This window comes from Populus alba, chromosome 4 (assembly GCF_005239225.2).
Source record: "Populus alba chromosome 4, ASM523922v2, whole genome shotgun sequence".
Classification (NCBI taxonomy): domain Eukaryota; kingdom Viridiplantae; phylum Streptophyta; class Magnoliopsida; order Malpighiales; family Salicaceae; genus Populus; species Populus alba.
Window position 1 is genome coordinate 21,840,449 of NC_133287.1, and position 23,884 is coordinate 21,864,332.

Genomic DNA, 23,884 nt, shown 5'->3' on the forward strand with positions numbered 1-23,884 from the left:
AATATTATTTTGATTAAAAAAATTAATTTAACAAGAAATTTGGTTCAAACTAGATTTCAAGTCACCAAATTAACATGTCTTATAAATAATGATTAATACTATATTCAAAAGTGTTTCCCTTTCTCTTACTTTAAGCATGCTTGCATGAACAAAATCATCCAAAAAAAAAAAAAAGTTGGCTTGCATGATGGTCACTTGGGATTTTAGATGCTTAGGGGAGCAAAATGAACCTTTATTTCTCGAGAAATGAAGGTGAGCAACCTTTGCAACATTGTCATAGGCCAAGTGTGGATTTTTAATGTAGTAGACATGTTGGGTTTTACAAGCATGGATTTTTGTTGTCTACTTTTGCACTTTATGTGTGGGAGTCGGCTTGCTTCATTACCACTTTATTACAATGTTCTCTCTCCCTTTCTTCCCATCAAATTATCAACTACTTGCAAGCCCTTTATGTGCAATGGACTCACCTTCCTTCTCCTACCATGTTCTATTAAGAAAATCCTTAATCCCATAATTTTCTTCTTCTTCTATATAATTAGAAATAAATCTAACTCAACCATCTAGGTGGTGGCCCAGTGGCAAAAAGTTTAGGACCAAAGAGGTTTGCTCTCTCTATAGTCTCAGGTTCAAACCCTAGGTTGCTCATATAAAGGTCATTGGAGGCTTACATAGTCGTTAACTTCAAGGCCCGTGGAATTAGTCGAGGTGCGCGCAAGCTAGCCCGGACACCACGTTAATAATAAAAGAAAAAGAAATAAATCCAACTCCCATTTATCCTAACAAGGTAGATTAATCTTGAATAAACTTGATTAGTCAATGGACACCGCATGGAGAAATGTAAACCACACCCACCATTGATGCCAACTAAGCTTTATATTTGGCCTCCATGGATTCAGTTCATAGTCATGGCTTTTTGAATTTAACCCTTCAAACCAATATTTACAAGGTTTTTTTTTTCAGACCAATACGAGGAATGCATTCTTAAATCTTAAGATCTTGTAAAATAAAACTTAATCTTAATTAATACTCAAGTTAACTCCATAAAATCTCCTGTTAAAAATTGATTTAATACCATTAGGAAAAAAAAATGATCTAATAATTTAACAACTCATCTAGTTTATCGTTATTTAGAAAAAAACCCTTCAATAGAAACAATAATCACTCCAATTATAATAAAGAAACAATTCTAGACCTTATAAGAATTTAGAAGCTAATATATATATATAACACATGTGTATGAGTGTGTGAAAATGGGGATCGTATAATACTCATATCATCAAGATCAAGTGAAATATAAAGAGAATATTGCTCCACTTGTATAGAATTTCAATCCAGCCCATTTGAACAAGAAGAGAGAGACTAGAGAGAGAGAGAGAGAGAGGTCACCTTCTCTCCATCAAGAGAAAAAAAAATAAAAAATAGAAAGAAAAAAAACCCTAAGACAGAAAGACACAGTTCAGCTGATTTGATTCTAATCTCTTTGTTTTGAATAGCATTTAGAGATCTCAATTTCTTCAATCCACCGAAAGGTACAAACTTTATCTCTCTTTTTTTTAATTTGTGTTTTTGCTTCCAAAGGAATCTGTTTTGGTTTTTGATTTCAAGAAATAAAAGTTTAGATTTTGATTCATTTTTTAGCTCTTTTTTTATCACACATTGCAACAATTTGTCAAAATATGTCAATAATTTGGTTTCTTGTTTTGTTTCAGATATTGCATGCCTCTCATTTTAGAGTTTTTCTTGTTTGATTGCTGAGAAAATGTTGGAATCAAAAGAAATTGCTAATTTTAAATCGTGGGTTTCTTTTCTTTTTGGTCTGGGAGCTGGAAAAACGTGAACTTTACATTTAGATTAACGAAAATCAGAAAGTTTGTTTAATTTAAAGTGTAACACTGAAATTTCTTTTCTTTTCATGGAAACCAAACAGAGGGCTATGATGTAGTTTTTTTTTTTTTTTTCCTGCTGAGTGGCTGCAATTAAATGTTCTTTATTTTTTTTCTTCTTAGTTTGTTTTTGGATTGGTTAACTTGGTTGTTTTTTCTCTGTTACATGTAGTGGTAAATTATGTTTTGTAAGTCTGCATATTGGTCTGGCACCAATTTGACCAAAAAGGGTCACCGAAGTTGAGATTGATCTATTGGGGTCAAGTCTTTTCTGGAGTTTTAGTCGAGTAACCCTGACATGAACCGTGGAGCTACCATGAATATATTTAATGGGTGGAAATTTGGAAGAAAGCACATGAGTTGCTTTCAAGGTCTGATTTGGTCTTTCAAACCTAGTCTTATTTAGAGTGTCAGCCTAAATCTTTGATCATCAAAATACAATGGATGGTAACTGCTGATTACTAAAGTTTCATAGCATACCTGAATTTGGGGAATCTGATTTATTTATTTGTTTTCCCTGCTTTTGATCTGGCATGCTATTATAAATATTTCTGTTCTGAATGTATTGATAATTGTAGATAACTAATTTTGGTGGATAGATGTTGTCCCCTTTCTTGTTCATTTGTGGTTTCTTATGTTAGAGAATATGGGTCTTTTGAATCTCTTTTGTGAGGTTATCTATCTTTATTGCTCTTTGAGGCCTCTGTGAGGGATGTGTTTGAGAGACAGGAAAACATTAGAAAATATAAATTTTTGATCCCCCATATTGCCATTAAGTACCCTGATTTGTTTTCTATATAAAACTCTTTGACAGGTACTGCTATTGCTTTGTCTATGGCAAACTCCAAGGGGTCAGCAAACATAAGAAATTTCATGTACTCGGGAAAACATGCATTACTTCCTCCAAAAAGTCCTTTTCCTATTGTTTCTCCGTCATATGTTGATTATGTTCCCAGCAGCAGTAATGGATCAAAAACTGTTCAAAAGCCTAGAGAGGGAAACACACACCATCAGCGAACTTCCTCTGAGATGCTCTTCATAGAGGATCAGCCTTCATGGCTTGATGATCTTCTTAATGAGCCAGAGACACCTGTCCGTAGAGGAGGTCATAGGCGTTCATCAAGTGACTCTTTTGCGTACATAGATGCAGCTAATACTTCTAACATGGATTATGCAGCACAGGATGGGCGCAGATATAAAAATGTGATATCTATACCTTCTTGGGGATCTCAAGACTTTGATTATTATAAAGATGTTAGGCGAACTCCTCTCTATGCTGAAATGAACATGTCGAAACAGAAGAATAGGGCTTGGGATTCATCTTTAAATGCCCAAACATATCCAAGTGGTCTTTCCTCTGCCAGGGACAATGCTGGTCTGCAGAGTTCAGGATCATCATGTGCTCCCCGGGAAGCAGATAGTGTTTCTGAGAGTGAAAAGCAAGATCCACTTGATGGTTCACATGATTCAAAAATCTCATCCGAGAAGGACAGCTCAAATTCCAAGTCTTCTGCATCAGAGACTGATACAAAACGTGCTAAACAGTATGTCCTGTATTATTTTTCTTCATTATCAGTACCTCATGCATGCTTTGATATATTACTTAGACATAGAGAATGGCTCAAGTCAAATCATTAGTGTCATCATTTTATTTATTTATTTATTGTCCCCCTTTTCTTTCTGTGATTGAAGCATGTTTTGTTGATATGCTGGATGATCAAGCCCCATTATTGGTTTCCTAATGCTTATCATTTTAAGGATGCATAATCAAGGGCTAGTAGATTAGCACATGTTTTCTAGGAGTTGCAACATCTTGGAAGTGGAAAATCCAACCACCACACCTAGGGTACTTAGACATACCTTAAAAAAGATTGCATGACGCAACCATGAAGCTTAATTGCTAAAGAACTCATTCATAAACTCTGATTCTTAATACAAAACATGACAAGTATAGATATTTACAGACTCAACACACCTAATTAGGTAGTTAAATCCTACTAAAATGGAACAGCAGATAATCCATACAGTTCATTGTCAGACATTTTAAAGGTCTTAGGTTGAAGTTGAAGTGATTTTTGTGTTTTTATTTTGTGTGGAATTAATAGTTTTTATATTTGGAGTCTCCCTCTCCTTGTGATGATAAATGATAATGCATCTACCATGTGGAAGGAAAGGGGAGAAAAAGAACTGATATGTCAAGATTTTTTCCATTGAAAATGACGGGTATCCTTGTATTTTTTTCTGTCTTTCCATTCTACTCTTGTGATGAAAGAATCATTTTCAAATAGGAAAAAAGTGAAAGCAAGCAGAACTATTGAAGAAGAAAGGAGCTAGCAATCCATGTGTAACTCAGGGATGCATGTATACCTCTAAGAGGACCATTGCATGAGAACAACCAGTTTATTTTCTCCAATTTGATGGTTGATGGTCAAAGGATTATAGCTGCTACAAATTACATTATCTCTCCTTTGGACAGGAGTCAAGTCCCCCCCCCCCCTTTTTTTTTCTTTTGAGATTACTAGGGGGGTGCGAACATCTAGTCCATTAGGACTAAAGCATGTAGATTTTCAAAGCTCATATTGATAGGCGATTAAAAATGTTACAGATAATAAAAAAAAAATTCATATCGTAGTTCATTCTGTCTAGTATATATGAACCTGTGACCAACTCCTGGTACTTTTAGTTGTGAAGAATTGTGTACCGGTCTTAATGTAGATTCAGAGAAGATCCTATTCTTTCCTAAAGGTAACTCTTTAACATGATTTATCATCTGTTGAGGAGGACGTGTTTCTTCCTTCTGCATTTTCTACTTGGCTTTCTTGATAATCATATCTGTGGATGACATGTGGCTTTATTTATGAGAGTTGAATATCTGAATACATAGTGGCTTATGCTATTTCTACATTTCTGATCTGTTAATAAACAATCTAAAATTTGGTATGATGACTATGACTCATGCTTTCGGCTGTTGTTGTTTGGTAGTTATTTTTGGATACTTGTTTGTAGGAGCTAGAATAGCTACTTATAATATGAAGGATATGCAAAGGTGATAAAGCTCAGGTACTCTGCAATGAGTTGAAGAGAAATACTTTTGTTAATAAGATTTAAATTATATCCACTGCAGGCAATTTGCTCAGCGCTCCAGAGTCAGAAAACTTCAGTACATAGCTGAGCTGGAAAGAAATGTACAAGCTTTGCAGGCAAGTATCTCTAAGTTTCTGCAGAAGCTGAAGTGTGGAGTAATTTTCTATTTAATTTGTAAGGGCGTTGAATGAATTGCTAAAATTGTCTGATGTCATAACTATATTTTGTACTCCACAGGCAGAAGGATCTGAAGTCTCAGCTGAGCTTGAATTTGTCAATCAGCAAAATCTTATTCTAAGCATGGAGAACAAAGCTCTTAAGCAACGGTTTGAAAATTTGGCCCATGAGCAGCTTATCAAATGCTGTAAGCTCTAATTCCTGACTTCTTGACAGTTAAGGTGTTTGAAAAGAGTTGAAATTTTTGAACCATTTAGTTTGTCATGATGCTAACATATAAAAATTTAAGAGTCAATGATTGCTTTCCTCCATTCCATACTGCTGAACTTCCCAAGAAAGCGGGTAAGACACATCACTGAAATGCACAACCTTGTTTATTTGTACCATTTGAACAGAAAGGGATATTGAAGAAAAATGTTATCCAGCACTTTTAGGGGACTTGTTTTATGGATTTAGTGTGGAATAAGCAACTAGTTGGCTTGGCAGAAGGTTCATAAAATTGGATCCATGTAACTTCAATTAGTTTTGGATTGAGTCATGATGTTTGCTTGAATTTATCTTTACCAACTATGAAAGTTGTGGCCAAATCACATTCCCCAGCTTTCCTAAAAGAAAAAAATATATACATATATCCAGCTCCACTTCAGCAGACTCTGGCTTTCTCCTCTTGAGCTTGTTATTTATAACAGATGATTTTTAACAATCTTAGTTTAACTCCTGTTTCGTTAATTTTTTGTTGGGATGATTAGCAGCTGTGCCCACCTGCTTTGGCTTGAAAGCATAATATTTTCTTGCTTCAACTTTTCTTGAGCTTGTTGATGTGTCTTGCTATGGTTACTTCCAAGTCACTGTAATTATAGTACCTTCAAGGTTACAAAATAATAACATCCTGTTTATGATGTAATAAGTGTAAATACTAATTAGTTTCTAATTATTTACAAATGTTTTCATTACAACTAAACAGTATCTTTTTTCTTCTCTAAGGTGACAAGAAACATTTTTTTTATTCAAATTGTACTTAATTGTTTGTAATTATCACAATCACAAAGCAATTAACTAAATTACAGAATGATAAGATGATTTTTTACACTTCATTTAGTTAATCTATGTAACAGTCCATAACCACTTGTTAAGAAGTGAATAGTATTTATTTTACTTTTGAAAGTAACAATGTACTATATGAGTCTTAATTGTATATTAGAAACCAGTATTATCACGGGATAATTAGTTAAATCACTAAGTGGTAAGACAAGTTATTATGATACAATTATTAATTTTTTTTAATAGTTTGTAATTTGAAGGCATTATAATTGTAGTGCCTTAAAGTAACCAAGCGAGCCCCCTTGTTGATGCTTTTGCACTTATAGAAACTATACAGGTATATCTGCATTTGTTTGAATGTGATGTATTTGCACAAACATGTGCATGCATATTCTGTATGTATTTCCTTATCTTGCTTGCCATCATGTTCTACACCCTTTAGAAGATGAGTGAGAACGGGATGGGGTGGGCTGTTCACAAACACCTTTTGCTTCACATAAATTGGCCTCTTGTTGGGTAAAAATTGACTGGAAACTGTCATGTTTGGATCTGTCGAAGATAAGTAAGTTGATGATAGAAAACAGAATACAATTTCAACTGTTCCTATCTATTAAAGTGAACATGAGTTTTTAACTGTGTCATGATGGGCATACAGTTTCCATTTGTGGCTTAAGAATGTCACTGAAATGCATATTTATGGCAAGGGTTTAGTTACAACAGATTGCATAGTATGCAACTAAAAGATTTTCCAATGATTATGGCAAGAGTTTAGAATGAACAATTTTAGTAGATGCTTTGTTGCTGTTATCTGTTACTTGAGAGAGGGGTTTGAGACTGCAGGGGTGGAGAATGTGCATGGCAGAAGAATGAGTTAAAAACGATTCTGGTAGCACAGCTTTCATTTTGGACAGTCCTTTGATTCTGAAAACTTTAGGGCATAGAAGTGACATAGGAAGGTGACCGAGATAAAAACGATAATGCATTGAGAATGAGATTGTTGATCTTCCTCACTATGAATGGAAATGCTTTTATTTATTTGTTTGTTTTCATGTTCTTACTACTGAACTTTTTGAGGGTGTTTTGATAATGCATTGAGAATGAGATTATTGATCTTCCTCATTATGAATGGAAATGCTTTTATTTATTTATTAGTTTTCATGTTCTTACTGCTACTGAAATTTTTGAGGGTGTTTTCAGTGGAGCACGAAGTTCTGGAGAGGGAGATTGGAAGGCTACGAGCCTTATATCAGCAGCAGCAGCAGCAGCAACAACCTGCTTCAAATCATCGCCGTAGTAAAAGCAAGGACTTGGATTCCCAATTTGCAAACCTCTCTTTGAAACATAAGGATGCCAATTCTAGCCGAGACCCTGTGACTGGTTCGCTCCGCATTTAGACATGTTTTAGCCAAGAGATTTGTTGTGCCACTACTTTGCCCATGTCTGGCTTGCCAAGTCTAGCCGTGACCACTTGACCATAATTGTTGTTGCCATTGAGTGGGATAAAACTGGGTTCTAGCTTTCATCCCATTCTCCACCTGATTCGAACATTTTGTTTTTCTGTTCTTTCTTTCCCTATCTTAATTTGATAATTAATCTTCATGTGCACCTGGTGGTCGTCGATTGGGCAGACAACTCGCCGGAGGTGATAACTAAGAAAGAGGTTTCTATTTTGGCCTCTCCTGCATGTTCAAGTTATCAGAACTCAGGAAATTTGTATCCATTTCTGATCCATTTAGAATGTACACTTTGGAATCTAATGTAGCTGTGAAGGATCTTGAGGCCTTGTTGAAAATGCGTTGTCCGAAATTTGTTATTCGTAGGAAACTCTTGTAAAATCTGTTCAATGAAATCCATGCTTGCTTCCTGCACTGTTTAAATGATGAGAATTATTTTGAGTAGGGAACGCTTGGCTGGTTGGAAATAATGCTCTTTTGCCTGCTCTAGCTTCAAATTTATAGAATTGCTTTTGCCCAAGTTGGGAATGGATTACTTGTAATACTATTGAATAAAATTCACCGTCCAATTCAGAGGTAAACCCTTCTGAGAAAAGCTGAGCTTAATTTTCAGGAAATGATTAGGATGGGGAGGAGGCGTTCCTTTGATCGATGGTGTTGTTGCTTATGCTTTGAGAACACTTGTTTTCGTATCAAATGATAGAGGTAAATATCAAGGATGAGCAGAATAATCAATAAAAATTTATTTAAAAAATTAAACTGGAAAATCTTATAAAGTTCTTTGACTAGATATCGGTGGGTTTTAGATGATAGAAATTGAAAAAGCTAAACCGAACTAAACAATGAAAAAACTCAGTTGATATAATAAACTGAGGTATAAATACTAACCCTAAATACATGCCCTGCCTCTCTTTCTCATTTTCTTACTAAATGTGTTCAAGATACAATTATAACTTAACAGTTATAAGACATGAACAAACCTAGTAGAAAAAAGGTTCATCATTTGGGTAAGATCCAGAGGGGCTTATGGGAAGCATGTGGAGGACTCTCAATGTTATAATGCCCTAGCCAGTCATGAGGGTTGCACTCTGTAGGTCTTGGGAGTTACTCTGAAGCTGTGTAATCATCTCATCCCTTTCGACCAGCTCTTCACATAGGTTTGGCGAGAGAGGCTCATGGATCCATTAGGATACGTTGAGTCGCACGAGGAGGATGCATAAGATATGCCCAAGGAATAACTAGCTAAATAGGTCCTCTAAACGAGGTCGCTCACCAAAAAAAATCTCTCTTCCAGAAGAGACAACGATCCTAAGAGGGGTCAGAAGAAACCAATGAGGAAACGCTTAAGCTATTCCAAAATGCGTACCTCTCCATTAAACACCACCCTTATCAAGTCCTTGCAATCATCCAAGGCAAGGAGTTCGTTCGATATCCTTCACCCCTGAAGCCTTCTCCCAACACCCTCACATCCAAGAAATGTTGTCTTTTTCATAAAGACAGAGGATATGACACCAAAGATTCTTATGTCTTGAAAAAAGAAATTGAAATGTTGATAGCTAATGGTTATCTTTGTTAGTTTCTAAAGAAGGATTCTCACCCAAAACAGAAAAAAGAAGAGCCTGGTCAATGTGCAATGACTCTTCTCGAGATCAATGTGAATTTAAGGGTAGGCAAGAGGTGACTTTAACAAGAGAGAGAGGAAGCATGCAAAGCAAGTCCTCACAATTGCTAAACTGCTGGATCAATGGCACAAGCTAATACTCTTGAAGATAGGGAAGGTGTGACTTTTCCACATGATGACGCCTTTGTCATTACCAATATTGTATCTAACCACAAAGTACATCAGGTGTTAGTAGATGATGGCAGCGTAGTGAACATCCTCTCTATACAAGTCATGTCCCAAATCAGGATCCCTTATTTAAATTTAATACCATTGAAGAGTCCCTTTAACGGGATAAATGGTTCATGCATGTCAGTGAAAGGAGTTTTAACTTAAGTCTTATCAATGACTTTACCAATGGATATTAGTGACAATTTTATTTCATCGATAATACCTTCTGTAAAATGGCATGTTATTTATTTTTTTTATTTTTTTTTTCATTGTAATTCTCTCAATGTACATCAATGAATTATTTTTGTCGGTATATACTAAGAGGTATAGTGATGGCGTAGCTCATCGGTAAATATCGCAATTTAACCATGGATTTATTTTTATAAGTATTTATATTTTTATATGCTAATTTTCTTGTAATAAACCTAATTTTAACCACCAAAATATAATTTGACATTTGTGCGCTGCAAATCTATATCATGAGTGCGTTTCACCATGTAATTTTTTTTTTTCGAGGGAATTGTTTATAGCGAACCATAGTAACCTAGTAAACCACAATCTCAAAATTATTTCTTTTGAACAATGGCAGTGAGCTTATCTAACAAAAAACAAATACTAATGTGGAGACAATTTTAGAGCATAAATGCGAGAAACAAAGAGAAAAGAATTATGAAAGGTGTGGTTGCAGAGGCACTAAGCCCCTTGTTGGGCAGCGATGGATATTCATCCGGTGGAGGCATGACACATTCATCACCATTAAATTGAATCTTTCTAGGGAAACCCCACCCTTCTCTGAAAGTAAAAATCTCTGGATCTTTGCGTAGTAAAATTTCAGTCTGTAAATTCCCATTCTTTCCTTCTTGTAGTAAAATGTCATTGTAAAACGGAAGCCCCCAAAACATCCCAGTATCATCTGCATATATAGTAATTTAATGTCAGAACACAGTTAATGATATAATGACAACTGCTGAATGCGGGCTAAGTTTGCATCTCGTTAGCGTCTTTAAGACAAAAAGAGTAGAGACAGAAACGAAAAAAAAAACATATTTGATTGTAAGAACAGACATGGAGATATAAAAATAAATATATTTGCTGATAGAAGCTAGCTTTGTGCAGCAACTTACTGATATATCCGTATCGATTGAGGGGTGCGTAGTTGAAGCTGAAAACCTGTGTCAAACTTTGCAGGTTGGGATGGAGCACCACCAAGTTCCATTCTGAATAATTCTTCATGATGTTGAAATTTGTAACTGTCATTTTAGCCCTCCAATATTGTTTGTAACTTTGTTTCAGATGCCAATGCACCCTTATTGGGCACATATGCTCTGAGCACCTTACTACAGGTGTTGGATCTTGATTTTGTTTCAGCAATGGCGGGGTCTCACCATACCTGCCAGTTTTCACAGAGCTTAATTCCCTTCTACACAAATAATGATCAGTTGATCTGCAAATTCAAGACACTAAAATCTTTTTGAAGTGTGTTACCAAGCAAGCCCTACACATGATAGAAAAAATGTTAAAAAACGTCGGGGAGATATACTTTACACATTTTGTTCCAGGTTGTCCCTGGCAGCCGCAGCTGCATCTAGGGCACGAAACAATAGTTTGATTGTAGAATGCAGACAAGGAAACACAGCATCTTGGTGTAGGTGATGCTAAACTCTGGGAGTACATGCAGGTCACATTCCATGTCGCTTCAAGAAAACAGAACAGGGAAATTTACAAAAAAGATGAAAGCATTAAACTATTGTCATGGAAAAAGTAGTGAAGTTCCGAGAGTGATTACCAATAGCCTGTGTCCATCGCCGGCCTCCGTCTGTTGTGTACCTGCTGGGTTCTACCTTAACTGCACCCCCGCAACTATAGCCTGGAACTCCAAGATTGAAATTTTCCGGCATTATAAATCGGGAATTGGTGCCAGAACCTCCAACAGCCATCTGAAAAGTAGCAACATACTTGGAAGGATCTTGCTTCATGGATGACAGTACACCTCCCTTGCAACAATTCTGGGTTTGGGCATTATAATTGGTTCCGGGAAGAAGGTCTACAATGAACGGCTCCTTCTCACAACAATGAGGAAGGGTTGATCCCTTGAATTCAGTGCAGTTTCCCTGCTCAGTAGCCTCAGCTCCCTGCATTGACCAGATCACCTCTTTGCCTTTCCATGCCCAATTCAATTTCCAGCCAGGTGGTTCCACATGGCGATATTGTTGGAAGTTATAAATTGATACCATCAGCTTAAAGAGTAGAAAACAAATGTCAAAGACCGATTTGCATATAATTAATAAAATTTATAGTGATTAAGTTAATAGTAATGACAAGAGTTATAGTAATCCTAAATTTATAGTTATTATTGTTATGGTTGTAAATTGTAATGGCGGATAAGTGATTATAATAATATAATAATTGTAAAAATAATTATAAAAAATTAAATAAAATATAATGATAATGACAGCTAATCAAGATAATAATGATGGTAGTATTATGACAGACATTGTCATGATGCTAATAGTTAGAAAAATAAGATGATCATGATGATGATGTAATGATATTTTTAAATAAAAAAATTAAAATAAAAGGTTATTTTTTATTGTCTTAAAAATTATTAATATTTAAAATTATTTAAAAAAATAAATATATTTTTCTACCATGATACCAAGCAATATATTATATTTTTTATTATTTGAGGCTCGTTGGTGGGATCTTGGATTGGATATGAACACTTCTCTCCTAAGACAGAACTGGTCTGTTGAGTGATGTCATGGTGACCAATGGTTGGACAGAATTAAACAACAAGGTCTAAGATTTTGGTAGAGCCCACAAGCACCAGACCATGTTAGAAGCAGACAAACTGTACTTGGCTCAGCAGTTCTCTCTCAGGTTTCAGATTATCACACGTAAATCATGCACTTTGTAGTTTGTTCTTCTTTATTGCTAGTCGAGAAACAAGAAAAATAGTGCTAGGATTTCCTGCTTTTTCTACAAATCAGTTTTTTTCTTACAAGAAAATCGCAAGGATGATGGAACAACAATAGTTTTTCTTGGATGAGATTCAATGAACACCACACAAGTAATTGAAAAACTTTTGGAAAAAAATTAAACTACATTTTCTCCTTTTCCCTTCTAGGATTCCAAATTATCCAAAAATGGAAAAAAAATATAGAAAAATCTTATACAGTGGAAAACCAGAATGCCTCTAATCCAACAACAGCATACATATATTATCACAAGGGAATAACATGTTAAGAAAAGGGAACAAAAATAAAATCAAAATATTGGGGAAAAAATATTTTAGAAAATAATGAAAACATATCCACAGCTTACATTATTTGTACCGGAAGTCGATAGAAGAAGATCCCATTTGATGGTTATGTTGCCATAAGGATCAAGTGGGTCAAACCCATCTGCACAAATTCCATTGAAATTCACCAAGTCTCAGTTCATTGAAACATTCATGGCTCTTGATTGGCAAAACTCAACAACATCATAAGATTCTATTAAAAAAGAAAGAAAGAAATAATGAGATTTGAAACTATGTTGGAAAATTAAAAAGAGGGTACTTACAAGAAGGTGATATAGAGCTAATGAGAGAGAAGAAGAAGAAGATCAAAATCAAGAGCCATGCCCATTAATCCTTACTCGAACAAAAATGAACAAAAGATTCAAAACCTTCAAGAAAATCAACTCCTCTTTATATATATCTCCTACGAACAAAGAAACAGATCTTTTCTCTCTTTTTTCCACAAGAACACACAGGGAGTGGCTAATTTCTTCACAGTCTGTATGGTTTGAGAGAAATAAACGAAAATGGAGCAGTCTAGTCAGTCTGTTTTGTGTCTCAAAAATAGATTGTTTGGCTTAAAACTCTAAAAGACAAACAAGTAAAGGAAAGAAATAAAATTATAATTAATGCTGAGTGAGAGAAGGACTTGGAAATGGCTAAATTTAGGGAGTGCTGGGCTGTGCATGCACTGTGATTTGTGAAGAGAGATAGATAGATACATTCAAAGCTCACGCGTTATATTCTGGGGCACTTGGCTGCCGCTTGGGTCTCAGGGAAATGCACTTGCTTTTAAGAATTTTGCACTATATATTTTTATTGTTAAAAAATGAAAAAAAAAAAAAAAAAAAGGAATCTGCACTGTTTTGTTATTTCCTCCTTTTTTCCAAAAAAATTTAATTGTTTAATTATTTTTTATTATATATATAGTTTAATAAATTGCAGTATTGATATTTGTAAATATTTTTGGATTTAGTTGTTTAATGAATTTTGATATATATAGTTTAATAAATTTCAGAATTGATATTTATATATATTTATTGTCTTGTATTTTCCCACGTAACATTTTTAGAATTTTGATGGTTCAAGCAAAGTGACAATGTAGTAGTATTGTATACATAAGAGATGATTTACGAAACCCGTTTTATGTTATTTGGTGTTTCATTAATTTATAATAAAATTATCATTGTCTTAGTTTTTGTGAATATTTTTTTAAAAAATAGAAATTTTATAATAAAATATATAATTGACACAGATGAAAACATAAATAAAAAGATAATTGGTTAGAAAGAAAGAATTGAATTCGAAAAGAGTTATCACACAAAATTCTAATTCATAATATTATTATCGTGTAATACTCTTCAAATAGTCTATTAAAAAAGATATAAAAATCCTTAAATAAACTTCAAAACTACCCTAAACAAATTAGAAACTTGTAATAAAGGAAAAAACAATAAAAAATTTAAACAAATTAAGAAAAATAAAATTATTAAGTATAATATTAAATTCCTAAACTAATTAGAAAAAAATAAAAATAACTAAGAAATTTTTTGTTTACATTGCATTTTAATCATTTTTTTATTACCATCTCTTTTTTTTTTTTTTTTTTTTTGCAGCCTTGTTAGACCTTTCTAATATTCTCTTCGGTGGGGCGATCGCTTTTGTTGTTGTCTTAAACCACCAGCTTTTAGAACTGATGCTGATTTCTCACAGCAGCCACAAGTCTCCTCGAGGTAGCCATATATGAATAGTCCTGTGCCATCAGAAACAAATTAGAAAACTTGAAATAAAGGAAAAAACAATAAAAATTTTAAACAAACTAAGAAAAATAAAATTATTAAGTATAATATTTAATTTCCTAAACTAATTAGAAAAAAATAAAAATAACTAAGAAATTTAACAAGCAAAACAAAACAACTCCATATTCTTTTCAATTTATTTATTGTTCATTTCCTGAAATTTTAACATTTCATATTTTAATCCAAAACTTTTTGTTTTCTTCAGAGTTGAGAGAGGAGAGAGAAAGTAATAAAAAAAAATTAAAGAAAAAAAAGTTAATTATCGACATTTCAGCCAAAAAAAAAAATGATTTTGATATCAAAGAGCTAGATTTCAAAGGGAATTTTGTGAATGTGATTTTGCACTTTCATAATGCTAAAAGAAATACATCAAGATATTAAATTTTTTTATTGGGTTATTTTAATAGGGATTAGAGGTTGTTTTGTGGTTGTAAAAGGGGTTATTAAGGCTTGTAGGTTTTTTTAGGTGTTTTCATATGAAAACAAATTGAAAAATTAGTTTTTGAATTTTCCAAACTAGAAACCCGATTTTTCATTCATTGATGGTGATAAAAAATTATTACAATCAGCAAAAAGTTGTCTATCACAACGAATGAGTATCTTTTGCCAAAGTGGATAACTTGTTATCCAGTATATGTATAAAAACATCAATGACATGTCATCCGCTCCATTAAAAATAAATAAAACAAAAATTCAACCCAAGCGTACATGGGCTCTTTGGTAGCTGACCAAGCGTGCGAGTCTAGCCTGCCAGACCCAAAAGTGTATGATTTACACTTGAATTTAAAATATATTAATGTAGTGATTGAAGCTATAACATCGAACATTTGTTTAAATAAATAATGATAAGTTGGCTATTAAATCATCAAACTTTACTATTTTATAGGAGCACAATCAAATCAATTGTAAATAGTAGAGTAAAAATCAACAAAAGAAAAGATAAGTCGGCCTAAAAATATTTTGTATAATATATTTATAAAAATCAAATTTATTTATTTTTAGTAAAAAACACATCTAAGATTAAAAAAAGAAAAGAAAAAAAAGACATAAATTAAAAGAAAAATCCAGGGTTAAATATTTATACACTCATGATTAGCTTTCTATGTTAATAATTAATTAATATCAATAAAAATTTTAATTTATCAATTCATATATATTTTAATTTATTTCATAAGCATAAAAAAACATATTTGCATTACTTAATTTAAAAAATCATGATACAATAAAATATATTGGTAATATTGACACATTCTTTTACCGAGCTATAGCGGAATTCTATAATATATTTGATATATTAAATAATATAAAAGAAAGGCGTGCGTGTGTGTTTTGATACATTATAATATAGATTTTAAAAACACATCTGGACATTTAATCCAGGGGGGCTTTTCTGTCCCATGTCCTTGCCTCTAGTCTGCACCGATTAAGAGTTTTCCATTTTTCTTTTCTTTTGACATTTTTTTAATTAAATATTCAAGAGAAGTGATGATGTTATTAGCAACTTCATTAATTATGTAAGCAATTATGTCCATGCACTCCGCAGGCAAGACTCGAGTGGCAATCACTATCACTTCAATCTTCTTGGTAAAGAGTACAAGTGTCTGAATCGCGAACCATGTGAAAAAGGATCCTTAAGAATATAATTCAGTACTCAATACAGCTATTTATGGCAGGAGGTTGGTGGCAATCTTGTGGAAAAGGATCCTTCCTGCTCATACCTGTCGAGCCATTTAAAGCATAAGGTTGCTGGCAAGCTTGTGAAAAAGAGCCTTCCAGCTCATCCAAAAAGGACAGCCATCTTGTCTGAATCGATGGTGAGATTCAACTTTTATGCTGCCATTGATGTTCAAGATAAGGTGGGCTGCATTGGTTCTTCCACTCATGTCTACAGGATCATGTTAGCAGAGCTACTCATGAGATGGCCAAACAGGTTAGGTTTAAGGTTGATAAACGTAGTTACACAGAGGAAGCTCCGGGCAGTTGTTTAGGCTATTGCAAACTCTGATGCATCTTAGGGTTTCTTTGAATGAAAGGAAACAAGTTATCAAGGAAGAAAGGAAAACTAAAATCAAATAAAATACATAATTAAAAAAAAAAAAAAAAAAGCATCCTTCCACACACAAACACATGCACAGTTATCTAAAAATCTTTCCATCACACAAGAACTACTCGATTACTACCTACCATACAAGTTTCACAGGGTAATATCTAGAGCTAACCCAGGCCATTGGCACCCACGTTGAGAAATCACATCATAATAAAGAGGAAGTCTTGGGACTACCTGGAGAGTTTCGATAGAATATGGCAAGGAATTCTTAAACTGTCTCAAACAATTCCCAAGCATTCCCCAAGACAGTTCAATTCTTGTCATTTACATAATAAAGAAGGGAACACAAACAGGCTGGCCATAAGCTCTATATCTGCATCGAATCCAACCTTGGAATCCCTGAAATGGAAGATCTCATAAGAAATTACAAGGTATATCAATACAAACAACTGTGTAATTGAGTGCTTTAAAATTTTTAAATTCCAGTTAGTATTTTTCAGTTTTTATGTACAAAAGTTCTTATAATGTTGCCAAAAGTACTTCCAGTTAGTATTATTCAGTTCTTATATGTATGTATATGATCAATAGTTAGCCATAAATTTTCCAACACATTTTGAATTTCCCCTGAAGAAATAATTTGCATTTTAGCAAGGTTCATCATCTTTTTTCCCCTTCCTGAATGAGTTTCCATCAATGTTACAGATAATTTCGTGGTGGCAATCACAAGTGAGGTTTGACAGAGAAGAAAAGCAATTACAAAAGAGCAAAAAGTACTTACCTCAAAAGGAAGGTAGAAGCAGCAAACTTTAAAGTTTCAAAATTTGTTAATGTCACTCAGGTACGCCTACGGTTTTTAGCATTGCCCTCAGCAAAGAACTCCCAGCTTTTATGATCCAGGACACTTAAATCATCAAGCTCTGCAATGGCAAGCAAGTATTGTGTGAGCTTCACAAGCTCCTGATCATTATCCCGGTTAGCATGAGCCTTCCTGAATGGCTTGATTACCAAACCATTTCTTGGGTTCATCACGAAATTTCTTCGCAGATCGTCGAACATTATAGTGTTTTTTGAACTGTAAAACTGAAAAGCAAACAAGAAATCAGTATGTCAACTAACGATGCAATTCAAGATTTTGCAGCATGGGAACGGGATTCTTAGGCAACAAATATAAACAGCGGAAAATATAATGCAGGCATCTTAAAATTGCACCTCTGGGAATTTAGCCCAAATCAATCCAAGCGGCTTGCAGTCAAAGATCCCACGAGAGTCTGATTGAACTGTAATCATTGCTAAGTGATCTAAAAGAGCTGTTATTTTGTAATTAGGATTGTTGAGGACCCCAAGTTGTCCCATCTTCAATTCAACCCACTTCATGCTGCAGAAAAGAGGGATAGGTAGTGACGGGGAATGAAGACAACAATGGACATTAATATTTGATTTTTTTTGGAATTTTATGTTGTATAATTATTCAAAACTTTAGTATGATTTAGGAATATTAATATTCACTATTTAATAGTTAATAGTTAAAATAAGAATCTAGTTTATTTCTTATTCAGTAGGTTTTCCTATTTTTATAGGGATGTTTTAATTTCTCTATTAGGATTTACATTTCCTATTTCTTTTTGTTTTGGTGCCAATAAATATGCACTCTACGTAGACAATAAGTAGCGTTACAAATATTGATTGATCAAATAAATTGAGTTCTTCACATGATTGCTTCTCTTGAGAGTTCTGTCCATGAGTTCATCAACTAATTCTACATCACTTTATTTCAGGGGGCTGGGGAGTGGAAGATAAGCAGAAAGCCAGCACAGAGAAACTAAAAAAAAGTAAAATGAGGATCTGACCTGGTTGCAGACCATATCATTATGTCATATTCTGCATAAACGGCAGTGAGAAACTCATGAAGATCTGCAGAAGATAAGAACATTAGAAAAGTGATTGTTAAAAAATCTTGCTACAACCTACTACTCACATGGTCGCATGAGTTGAAGTGGATTCTCTGCTATGGATCGGTGATCAAACAGTGTATAGTCAATATCCAGAACAAGCAGTTTCTTTCCTGGACGACATGGATTTTTAAGTTCAATCTACAAATCAAAAGGCAATGAACATTGACATTACTCACAAGCTTTGTGCAGAAAAAAAGCATCAAATCTTTGTGATTAGATACATAATAGGCACTACATATAATCATCTGTGAGAAGAAAATTAATGGTGACAAAACATGGAGTAACCAACAGCTTGGCTACAAAATACACAAAGCACCAGGCACCGCTCATGAAGCAGCAAGATGAACATTTCACCACAACATTAAGGGTACTCCAATTATCAGGCAACATTCTTCCATCAAAATAAAGCCCAAATGACAAGTACACTGTACATATACCATTTCGTGACATTTTGACCCGCCACTCCATAAAAATCCTTATTTTCTTCCTCTTCCAAAAACTGGATGTAATGGGAATAGTGTACAAAGGCAAAGATAATTTTATTAAATTTTTTACCGACTTAAACACATGCAATCAAGGTATTAATTAAATCCTTTTGTTTTAAATCAAAAATATTCATATCAAATTTTGCAGTCACTGACTAAAGAGAAAATGGCAGTTCCATGGAAGAGTTTTCATAGAACTTCAACAGGCACTTGAAATCAACTTTTATTACTTAAAAACCAACAGCACATAACCCTGACAAGAAGCATTTAGATATATACGATTCTCAGATATAAGATTACCAGATTAATCATGAGAAAAAGGAGGGCTGCAACATATAAAACAATGAAAGTTATCAATTCTATAAAAAAATTGGCAGCAGAAAGACAGGAAGAACTGCTCTAATGTTGGTAACAAAGACGAATTGGCTATTTAGCTGTGGTGGTATATGGCACATTGAAAAGCTAGTAGAAACTCTCTATATATTGATTCCACAAGTAGTCTCGTGCTTTTACCATTTATTTCATCTGAAAAATAGGATCACACATTTGGAGCCCTTCATGTAAAGCTTTTTTCCCCTTGTTTTTTTACTAGGACAGATATTTTTCAAAACAACACCTATAAAAGGATAGGAAGACAACCCCCTTGAGAGGCAAAAATATTAAAACAAAAGGCATTCCAATTGTGTGGCACATGCAACAGAGAAGCTCCACTGCAAGTCCCTGCAGCTTTACTACGTAAGGAGGTTCAGAAAAAAAAAACAAAATCTATCTGTGCACTCAGCACCTTATATCACTAAAATTTCTATTTTAGTGTCCCGCCAGTTTGAAAAGGTTGAGCGGCATCCTTACTGTCAATCTCTACACTGGCACGGGCTAGTTGATCATAGGCATGCATTTGGAGAAAATGAGCACAAACAAATTATAAAAAAGAAAAAGAAAAAAAGGCATTGGGAGATTCATCAAGCTCTGGGATAAGGTGAATGGCAAAGGCACCAATATTTTGACACGATGTTTCTTGGACAAATATCATAGGAAGGTTTAAATCTCAGATAAAGCATCATTTACGCAAGTGATTGTCCAAAATCAAAACATATATGCAAATAGATATTACATCCCATCCTAATGAACTAACAATATATAATTTATTAACTATGAAATTTTTAAAGCTGACCTTGAATTGATCTATACGCTTCCTCAGTTTCTGCTTATTGACTTCCTTATCTTTAATATCAACAGCTTCATCTTGCCCAAGTTCAAAATCATCAACAATCTCTGGAGAGTCCACTTGATCCACGATAATATCATCTTCAACAGTTCTGTAGTGGAATTTAATATCCATTTCAAATGTGATTAAACTAAAAGAGTAATAATCTTGTATGACTGGCACCTCAGTATAATAAATAAAAGTTGATGTTGATGTTGATGTAGCAGACTGCTCCTAGTCATTGCAAGCTTAAACAAATGCGTTGATGAATTTATCTTTTTTTAAGATAGCAAGTTCTTTATGTCAGGAAAATTCAACCTATAGAACACTGGGAAGAAGGAAATGCCATTCCAATGTACTGATGTACAATTTATATTATGCATTATGCTTCCACCAATTTTTTAAAACAAGTTGCCAGGGACAAAATGCTGAAGCTATGAAAATGTACTAAATTTCTCTGTAGATTGAATAATCTATACAGCGTACACTATACATTCTGATTCATAGAAGTTAACATAGTTACATTCTACACATTCTGCATCACAGATGATAAGCTCCCTTATTCTGCCACTGCTTATGTTAACAGTCTAATTTAGGGTTTAAATGACTGCTATGTGTTATGCTGAAAGAAAAAAAAAAAGTTTCCTATAATACCATTACATGTTGCCTATAAGATATTAGTTCAGTGTGAAAGACCTTAAAATTGAAGAAGGCTCAAGTACCAAGAAAGTAACATAAAAGAAACTGAAAAGGAAAAGAGAAAGAAGGAAAAGCTTTACATGTTCAACTCCAACCTCCAGCAGGCCTAGAGCCTACCAGCAATCATGTTTCAGAAACAGTAAATCATGTGACAAGGAGTGGGATTAATCAAATTTAGCTATCACTGGTTTCTTGACTAGGATTGGTAAAATAAGTATTCAGAGAAGCTTAGTGTCTCCAAAATATTGTGAGAATCAGACCATTTTATAAAGTACCAAATAAGATTGGTGCTTTATTTTGAAAAAGAACCTGTTATCCTCCAGTGCTTTGTTCGTGACACGATACCACACAACAACTTCTTTTATTGCAATGCAAAAGGATGCCAATAAGTAATTTGGTTAACGTTGCAACTATTTTAAAATCCTCGTGAGTACTTCTTGCGAACCTATCAAATTTTCTTCAACAAAAAGCCCTATTCATCAATTTCCTCACCAATTTACTATCTATATTCAGCTGATTATAGATTATAAGTTCATAACCCTATCCCATTCACAGATCTACTAATTCTTTCATTCCAGGCAGTAAGAGAGATCTTGAACTGAGAAATAGATTTTAGAAGCTAAAAAGATATCTTGAGCAATCTCAATAATCAGGCTCATTGATATTCCTGAGTAGAAATGATGTGGATTATTCAAGAATCGATGTCGATTTGCTTTATAAAAAGAGGATATCAATGACTTCTATGAAATGGTTTCACAAGACTCAACCAATTGTCTTGATCTTGATTGTGGGATGTCATTGAGAAAGAGGAATCCGAGTCTATGTTCTCTGGACTTATATGTAACTATTGAGAGTCAAGATATTATACACAACATGACTATTCCACCAAAAAAGTTTTTTTTTTTTTTGTTCAAAATGATTAGCATGTGGAATAAGAACAAGTGACTGCTGAAATTCACTTGGGAACATACACTTTGAATTTTACCGAATGGGTTCGAAAACATACTTATTCCGAAATGCTCTGGAGTATAGTTTTCTTGCAAATTCAGCCCTAACCTTCAGGGAAGAATCCAGTAAAAGCTCTTTTGACTAAGGGAGAAAGCACAAAAGAATTTCCACCATTGCAAAAATACGATCAACTGTTTAAAATGTAAGGAACTGGGACCGGGTCCAGGGGGGTCTGCTTGCCCTAACCCTAAGTAATTCTTGAGCTATGAAACATAAGCCCCACCTAGACAAAAGTTTAGTTCTTTCGATGTACACAGACAAATGCAGACACAAACATGTTGTCTTTTCCATAGGAAATTCCGAATCAACAACTACTCCCTTTTACAAATAACATAAGAAATAAACGCCTTGATCAAAACAAAATCAGTATCAGCAATAACCCATAAAAAAACACAAACATAGATCACAAAGAAACTAACTTTTGTTTAGTCTTCGATATGCAGAGAGAGAGAGAGTTACCCGATCATGGTCATCTTGAGAGAGGATTTGATTGGTAATTGAGAGAGCAAAACTGATTCATCGGCGAGTTTGTTACCAATTTTGGGGTAAAGAAGCTTTTGTCTCTTCGGCAAAACGTTGGTGAGTTCGCAGATACTGCGCTTCAACTCGGCTACTGAATCGTTGCCGCAGACTCGGACAGTGTACTCCTTTCCGCTCCATTTGACTGTCAGTGTTATCTCCTCTTCTGTCGCCGACGAGGTTAGTGAAGCAGAAGCAGAAGCTGAAGCAGCCATTTTTTTTTCCTTCTCTTTTTGGGTTTCTCCTTCTCTCTGATTATCTCCGGTTTCAAGTTTCCCTTTTAATAACAGTTTTTGCCCCTGAAATATTTGATGTCGTGGCACATTAATCTTCCACTGTCAATCTGATATTTTGACCTATCATGTTTTAGGTAAATAGGCATTGCCAAATGCCATGGGTGATTTCTAAATTCTATTTTTATTTAATTTTGTAATAATCAAAATATTTGTTCTAAGAAATTTCAATGATTTAAACTTAAATATATACATATATTTCTCTTGTCAAAAATCTCTTTTTATTATTTTGATGCAGCAATGATTTTTTGTTAATAAAAAATCATAACAATTAAAATAAATATTTATCAAGGCTTCATTTTTCTTGTTTGCTAATTTCTTTTTAATTCCGGAGATAACATAAGTCTTTTATGAAAAGCTCTGTCGTGGATACATTTTTATATATCATAAAGTTTTTTAATTAAGAAATAAAAAGATATTATTTATATTTAGTAAAATAAAATAGTAGATAAACGGAATGATAATCCAAAACAGGTGTTAACATTATCAAATTATAAAGCGAGAAGCTAAATTTGAAGTAAAATTATAAATGTAAATATAATTATTTAAAAAACAGTAAATATTAGTAAAATGTGCAAGGTAGGGAATTCATAGGCATAATTGTAGATAAATTTTGGTAACTTAGGTGCTTCCGTTGATGAAAATCTAAAAAATAATTATTTAAAATTAATTTTTGTATGTTTTAATATTAATATTAAAATAATTTTTATAAAATAAAAAAAATATTATTTTAATATATTTTTAAATAAAAATATTTTTAAAATCAACTGAATTATATGTGACAATTAGAGTTGAGGTGGTCGACAATTTATATGCTTCTCGATGTGCTTTAAGAAATTTCAGTGAATGTCTTGAAAGATGACAGCAATCACTTTTTGTGGGACCACTTGGGCACAACGAAGGAACGCGCTTTGCAGCTTGACTCACCTTCGAAGAAATTTCTGCTCCTTGACCGTTACTCAAAACATGAATTTTGGGGTGTTTAATCGAATAATAATGATTATTTTTTAAAATGTATTTTTTTATAAATATATTAAAATAATATTTTTATTATTATTTGAAAATTATTTTTTATATTAGTATATTAAAATGATTTGAAAATATTAAAAATATATTAATTTTTAAAAA

General features: G+C 33.6%; 3 protein-coding genes across 3 annotated transcripts; 1 reads left to right on the plus strand and 2 right to left on the minus strand.

Annotated features, from left to right (window-relative positions):
* Positions 1 to 1,242: 1,242 nt before the first annotated feature.
* On the plus strand, positions 1,243 to 8,062 carry LOC118038759 (uncharacterized protein At4g06598). Its single transcript, XM_073408870.1, has 5 exons — positions 1,243 to 1,529; positions 2,698 to 3,427; positions 5,008 to 5,087; positions 5,209 to 5,331; positions 7,383 to 8,062. The coding sequence occupies exons 2-5, from the start codon at positions 2,718 to 2,720 to the stop codon at positions 7,577 to 7,579; spliced, it is 1,110 nt and encodes a 369-aa protein (XP_073264971.1). The 5' UTR covers positions 1,243 to 1,529; positions 2,698 to 2,717; the 3' UTR covers positions 7,580 to 8,062.
* A 2,007-nt stretch (positions 8,063 to 10,069) lies between these two features.
* LOC118038732 (COBRA-like protein 6) lies at positions 10,070 to 13,099 on the minus strand. Its single transcript, XM_035045146.1, has 6 exons — positions 13,096 to 13,099; positions 12,795 to 12,904; positions 11,257 to 11,707; positions 11,011 to 11,164; positions 10,595 to 10,860; positions 10,070 to 10,383 (listed from the first exon to the last, which is right to left on the minus strand). Exons 1-6 carry the CDS (start codon positions 13,097 to 13,099, stop codon positions 10,103 to 10,105), a joined length of 1,266 nt encoding a protein of 421 aa, XP_034901037.1. The 3' UTR covers positions 10,070 to 10,102.
* A 3,545-nt stretch (positions 13,100 to 16,644) lies between these two features.
* Positions 16,645 to 22,734, minus strand: LOC118038762 (ubiquitin-like domain-containing CTD phosphatase). Its single transcript, XM_035045175.2, has 7 exons — positions 22,404 to 22,734; positions 20,205 to 20,349; positions 18,572 to 18,686; positions 18,444 to 18,507; positions 17,806 to 17,971; positions 17,375 to 17,676; positions 16,645 to 16,995 (listed from the first exon to the last, which is right to left on the minus strand). Exons 1-6 carry the CDS (start codon positions 22,676 to 22,678, stop codon positions 17,431 to 17,433), a joined length of 1,011 nt encoding a protein of 336 aa, XP_034901066.1. The 5' UTR covers positions 22,679 to 22,734; the 3' UTR covers positions 16,645 to 16,995; positions 17,375 to 17,430.
* Positions 22,735 to 23,884: the final 1,150 nt, after the last annotated feature.

Excerpts from the sequence above, each read along its gene's own strand:
- LOC118038762 (XM_035045175.2), bottom strand. The coding sequence starts at position 22,678 with ATGGCTGCTTCAGCTTCTGCTTCTGCTTCACTAACCTCGTCGGCGACA. Across the intron at positions 18,508-18,571 it reads ACTTCAACTCATGCGACCAT|ATCTTCATGAGTTTCTCACT; the intron begins GTGAGTAGTAGG and ends TATCTTCTGCAG. Across the intron at positions 17,677-17,805 it reads TTTGGGCTAAATTCCCAGAG|TTTTACAGTTCAAAAAACAC; the intron begins GTGCAATTTTAA and ends TTTGCTTTTCAG.
- LOC118038759 (XM_073408870.1), top strand. The coding sequence starts at position 2,718 with ATGGCAAACTCCAAGGGGTCAGCAAACATAAGAAATTTCATGTACTCG. Across the intron at positions 5,088-5,208 it reads TGTACAAGCTTTGCAGGCAA|AAGGATCTGAAGTCTCAGCT; the intron begins GTATCTCTAAGT and ends CTCCACAGGCAG. Across the intron at positions 5,332-7,382 it reads TGAGCAGCTTATCAAATGCT|TGGAGCACGAAGTTCTGGAG; the intron begins GTAAGCTCTAAT and ends GGGTGTTTTCAG.
- LOC118038732 (XM_035045146.1), bottom strand. Across the intron at positions 11,708-12,794 it reads CGACTTCCGGTACAAATAAT|CTGATGGTATCAATTTATAA; the intron begins GTAAGCTGTGGA and ends CTACTCTTTAAG. Across the intron at positions 10,861-11,010 it reads CCTGGAACAAAATGTGTAAA|GTATGGTGAGACCCCGCCAT; the intron begins GTATATCTCCCC and ends GAAAACTGGCAG.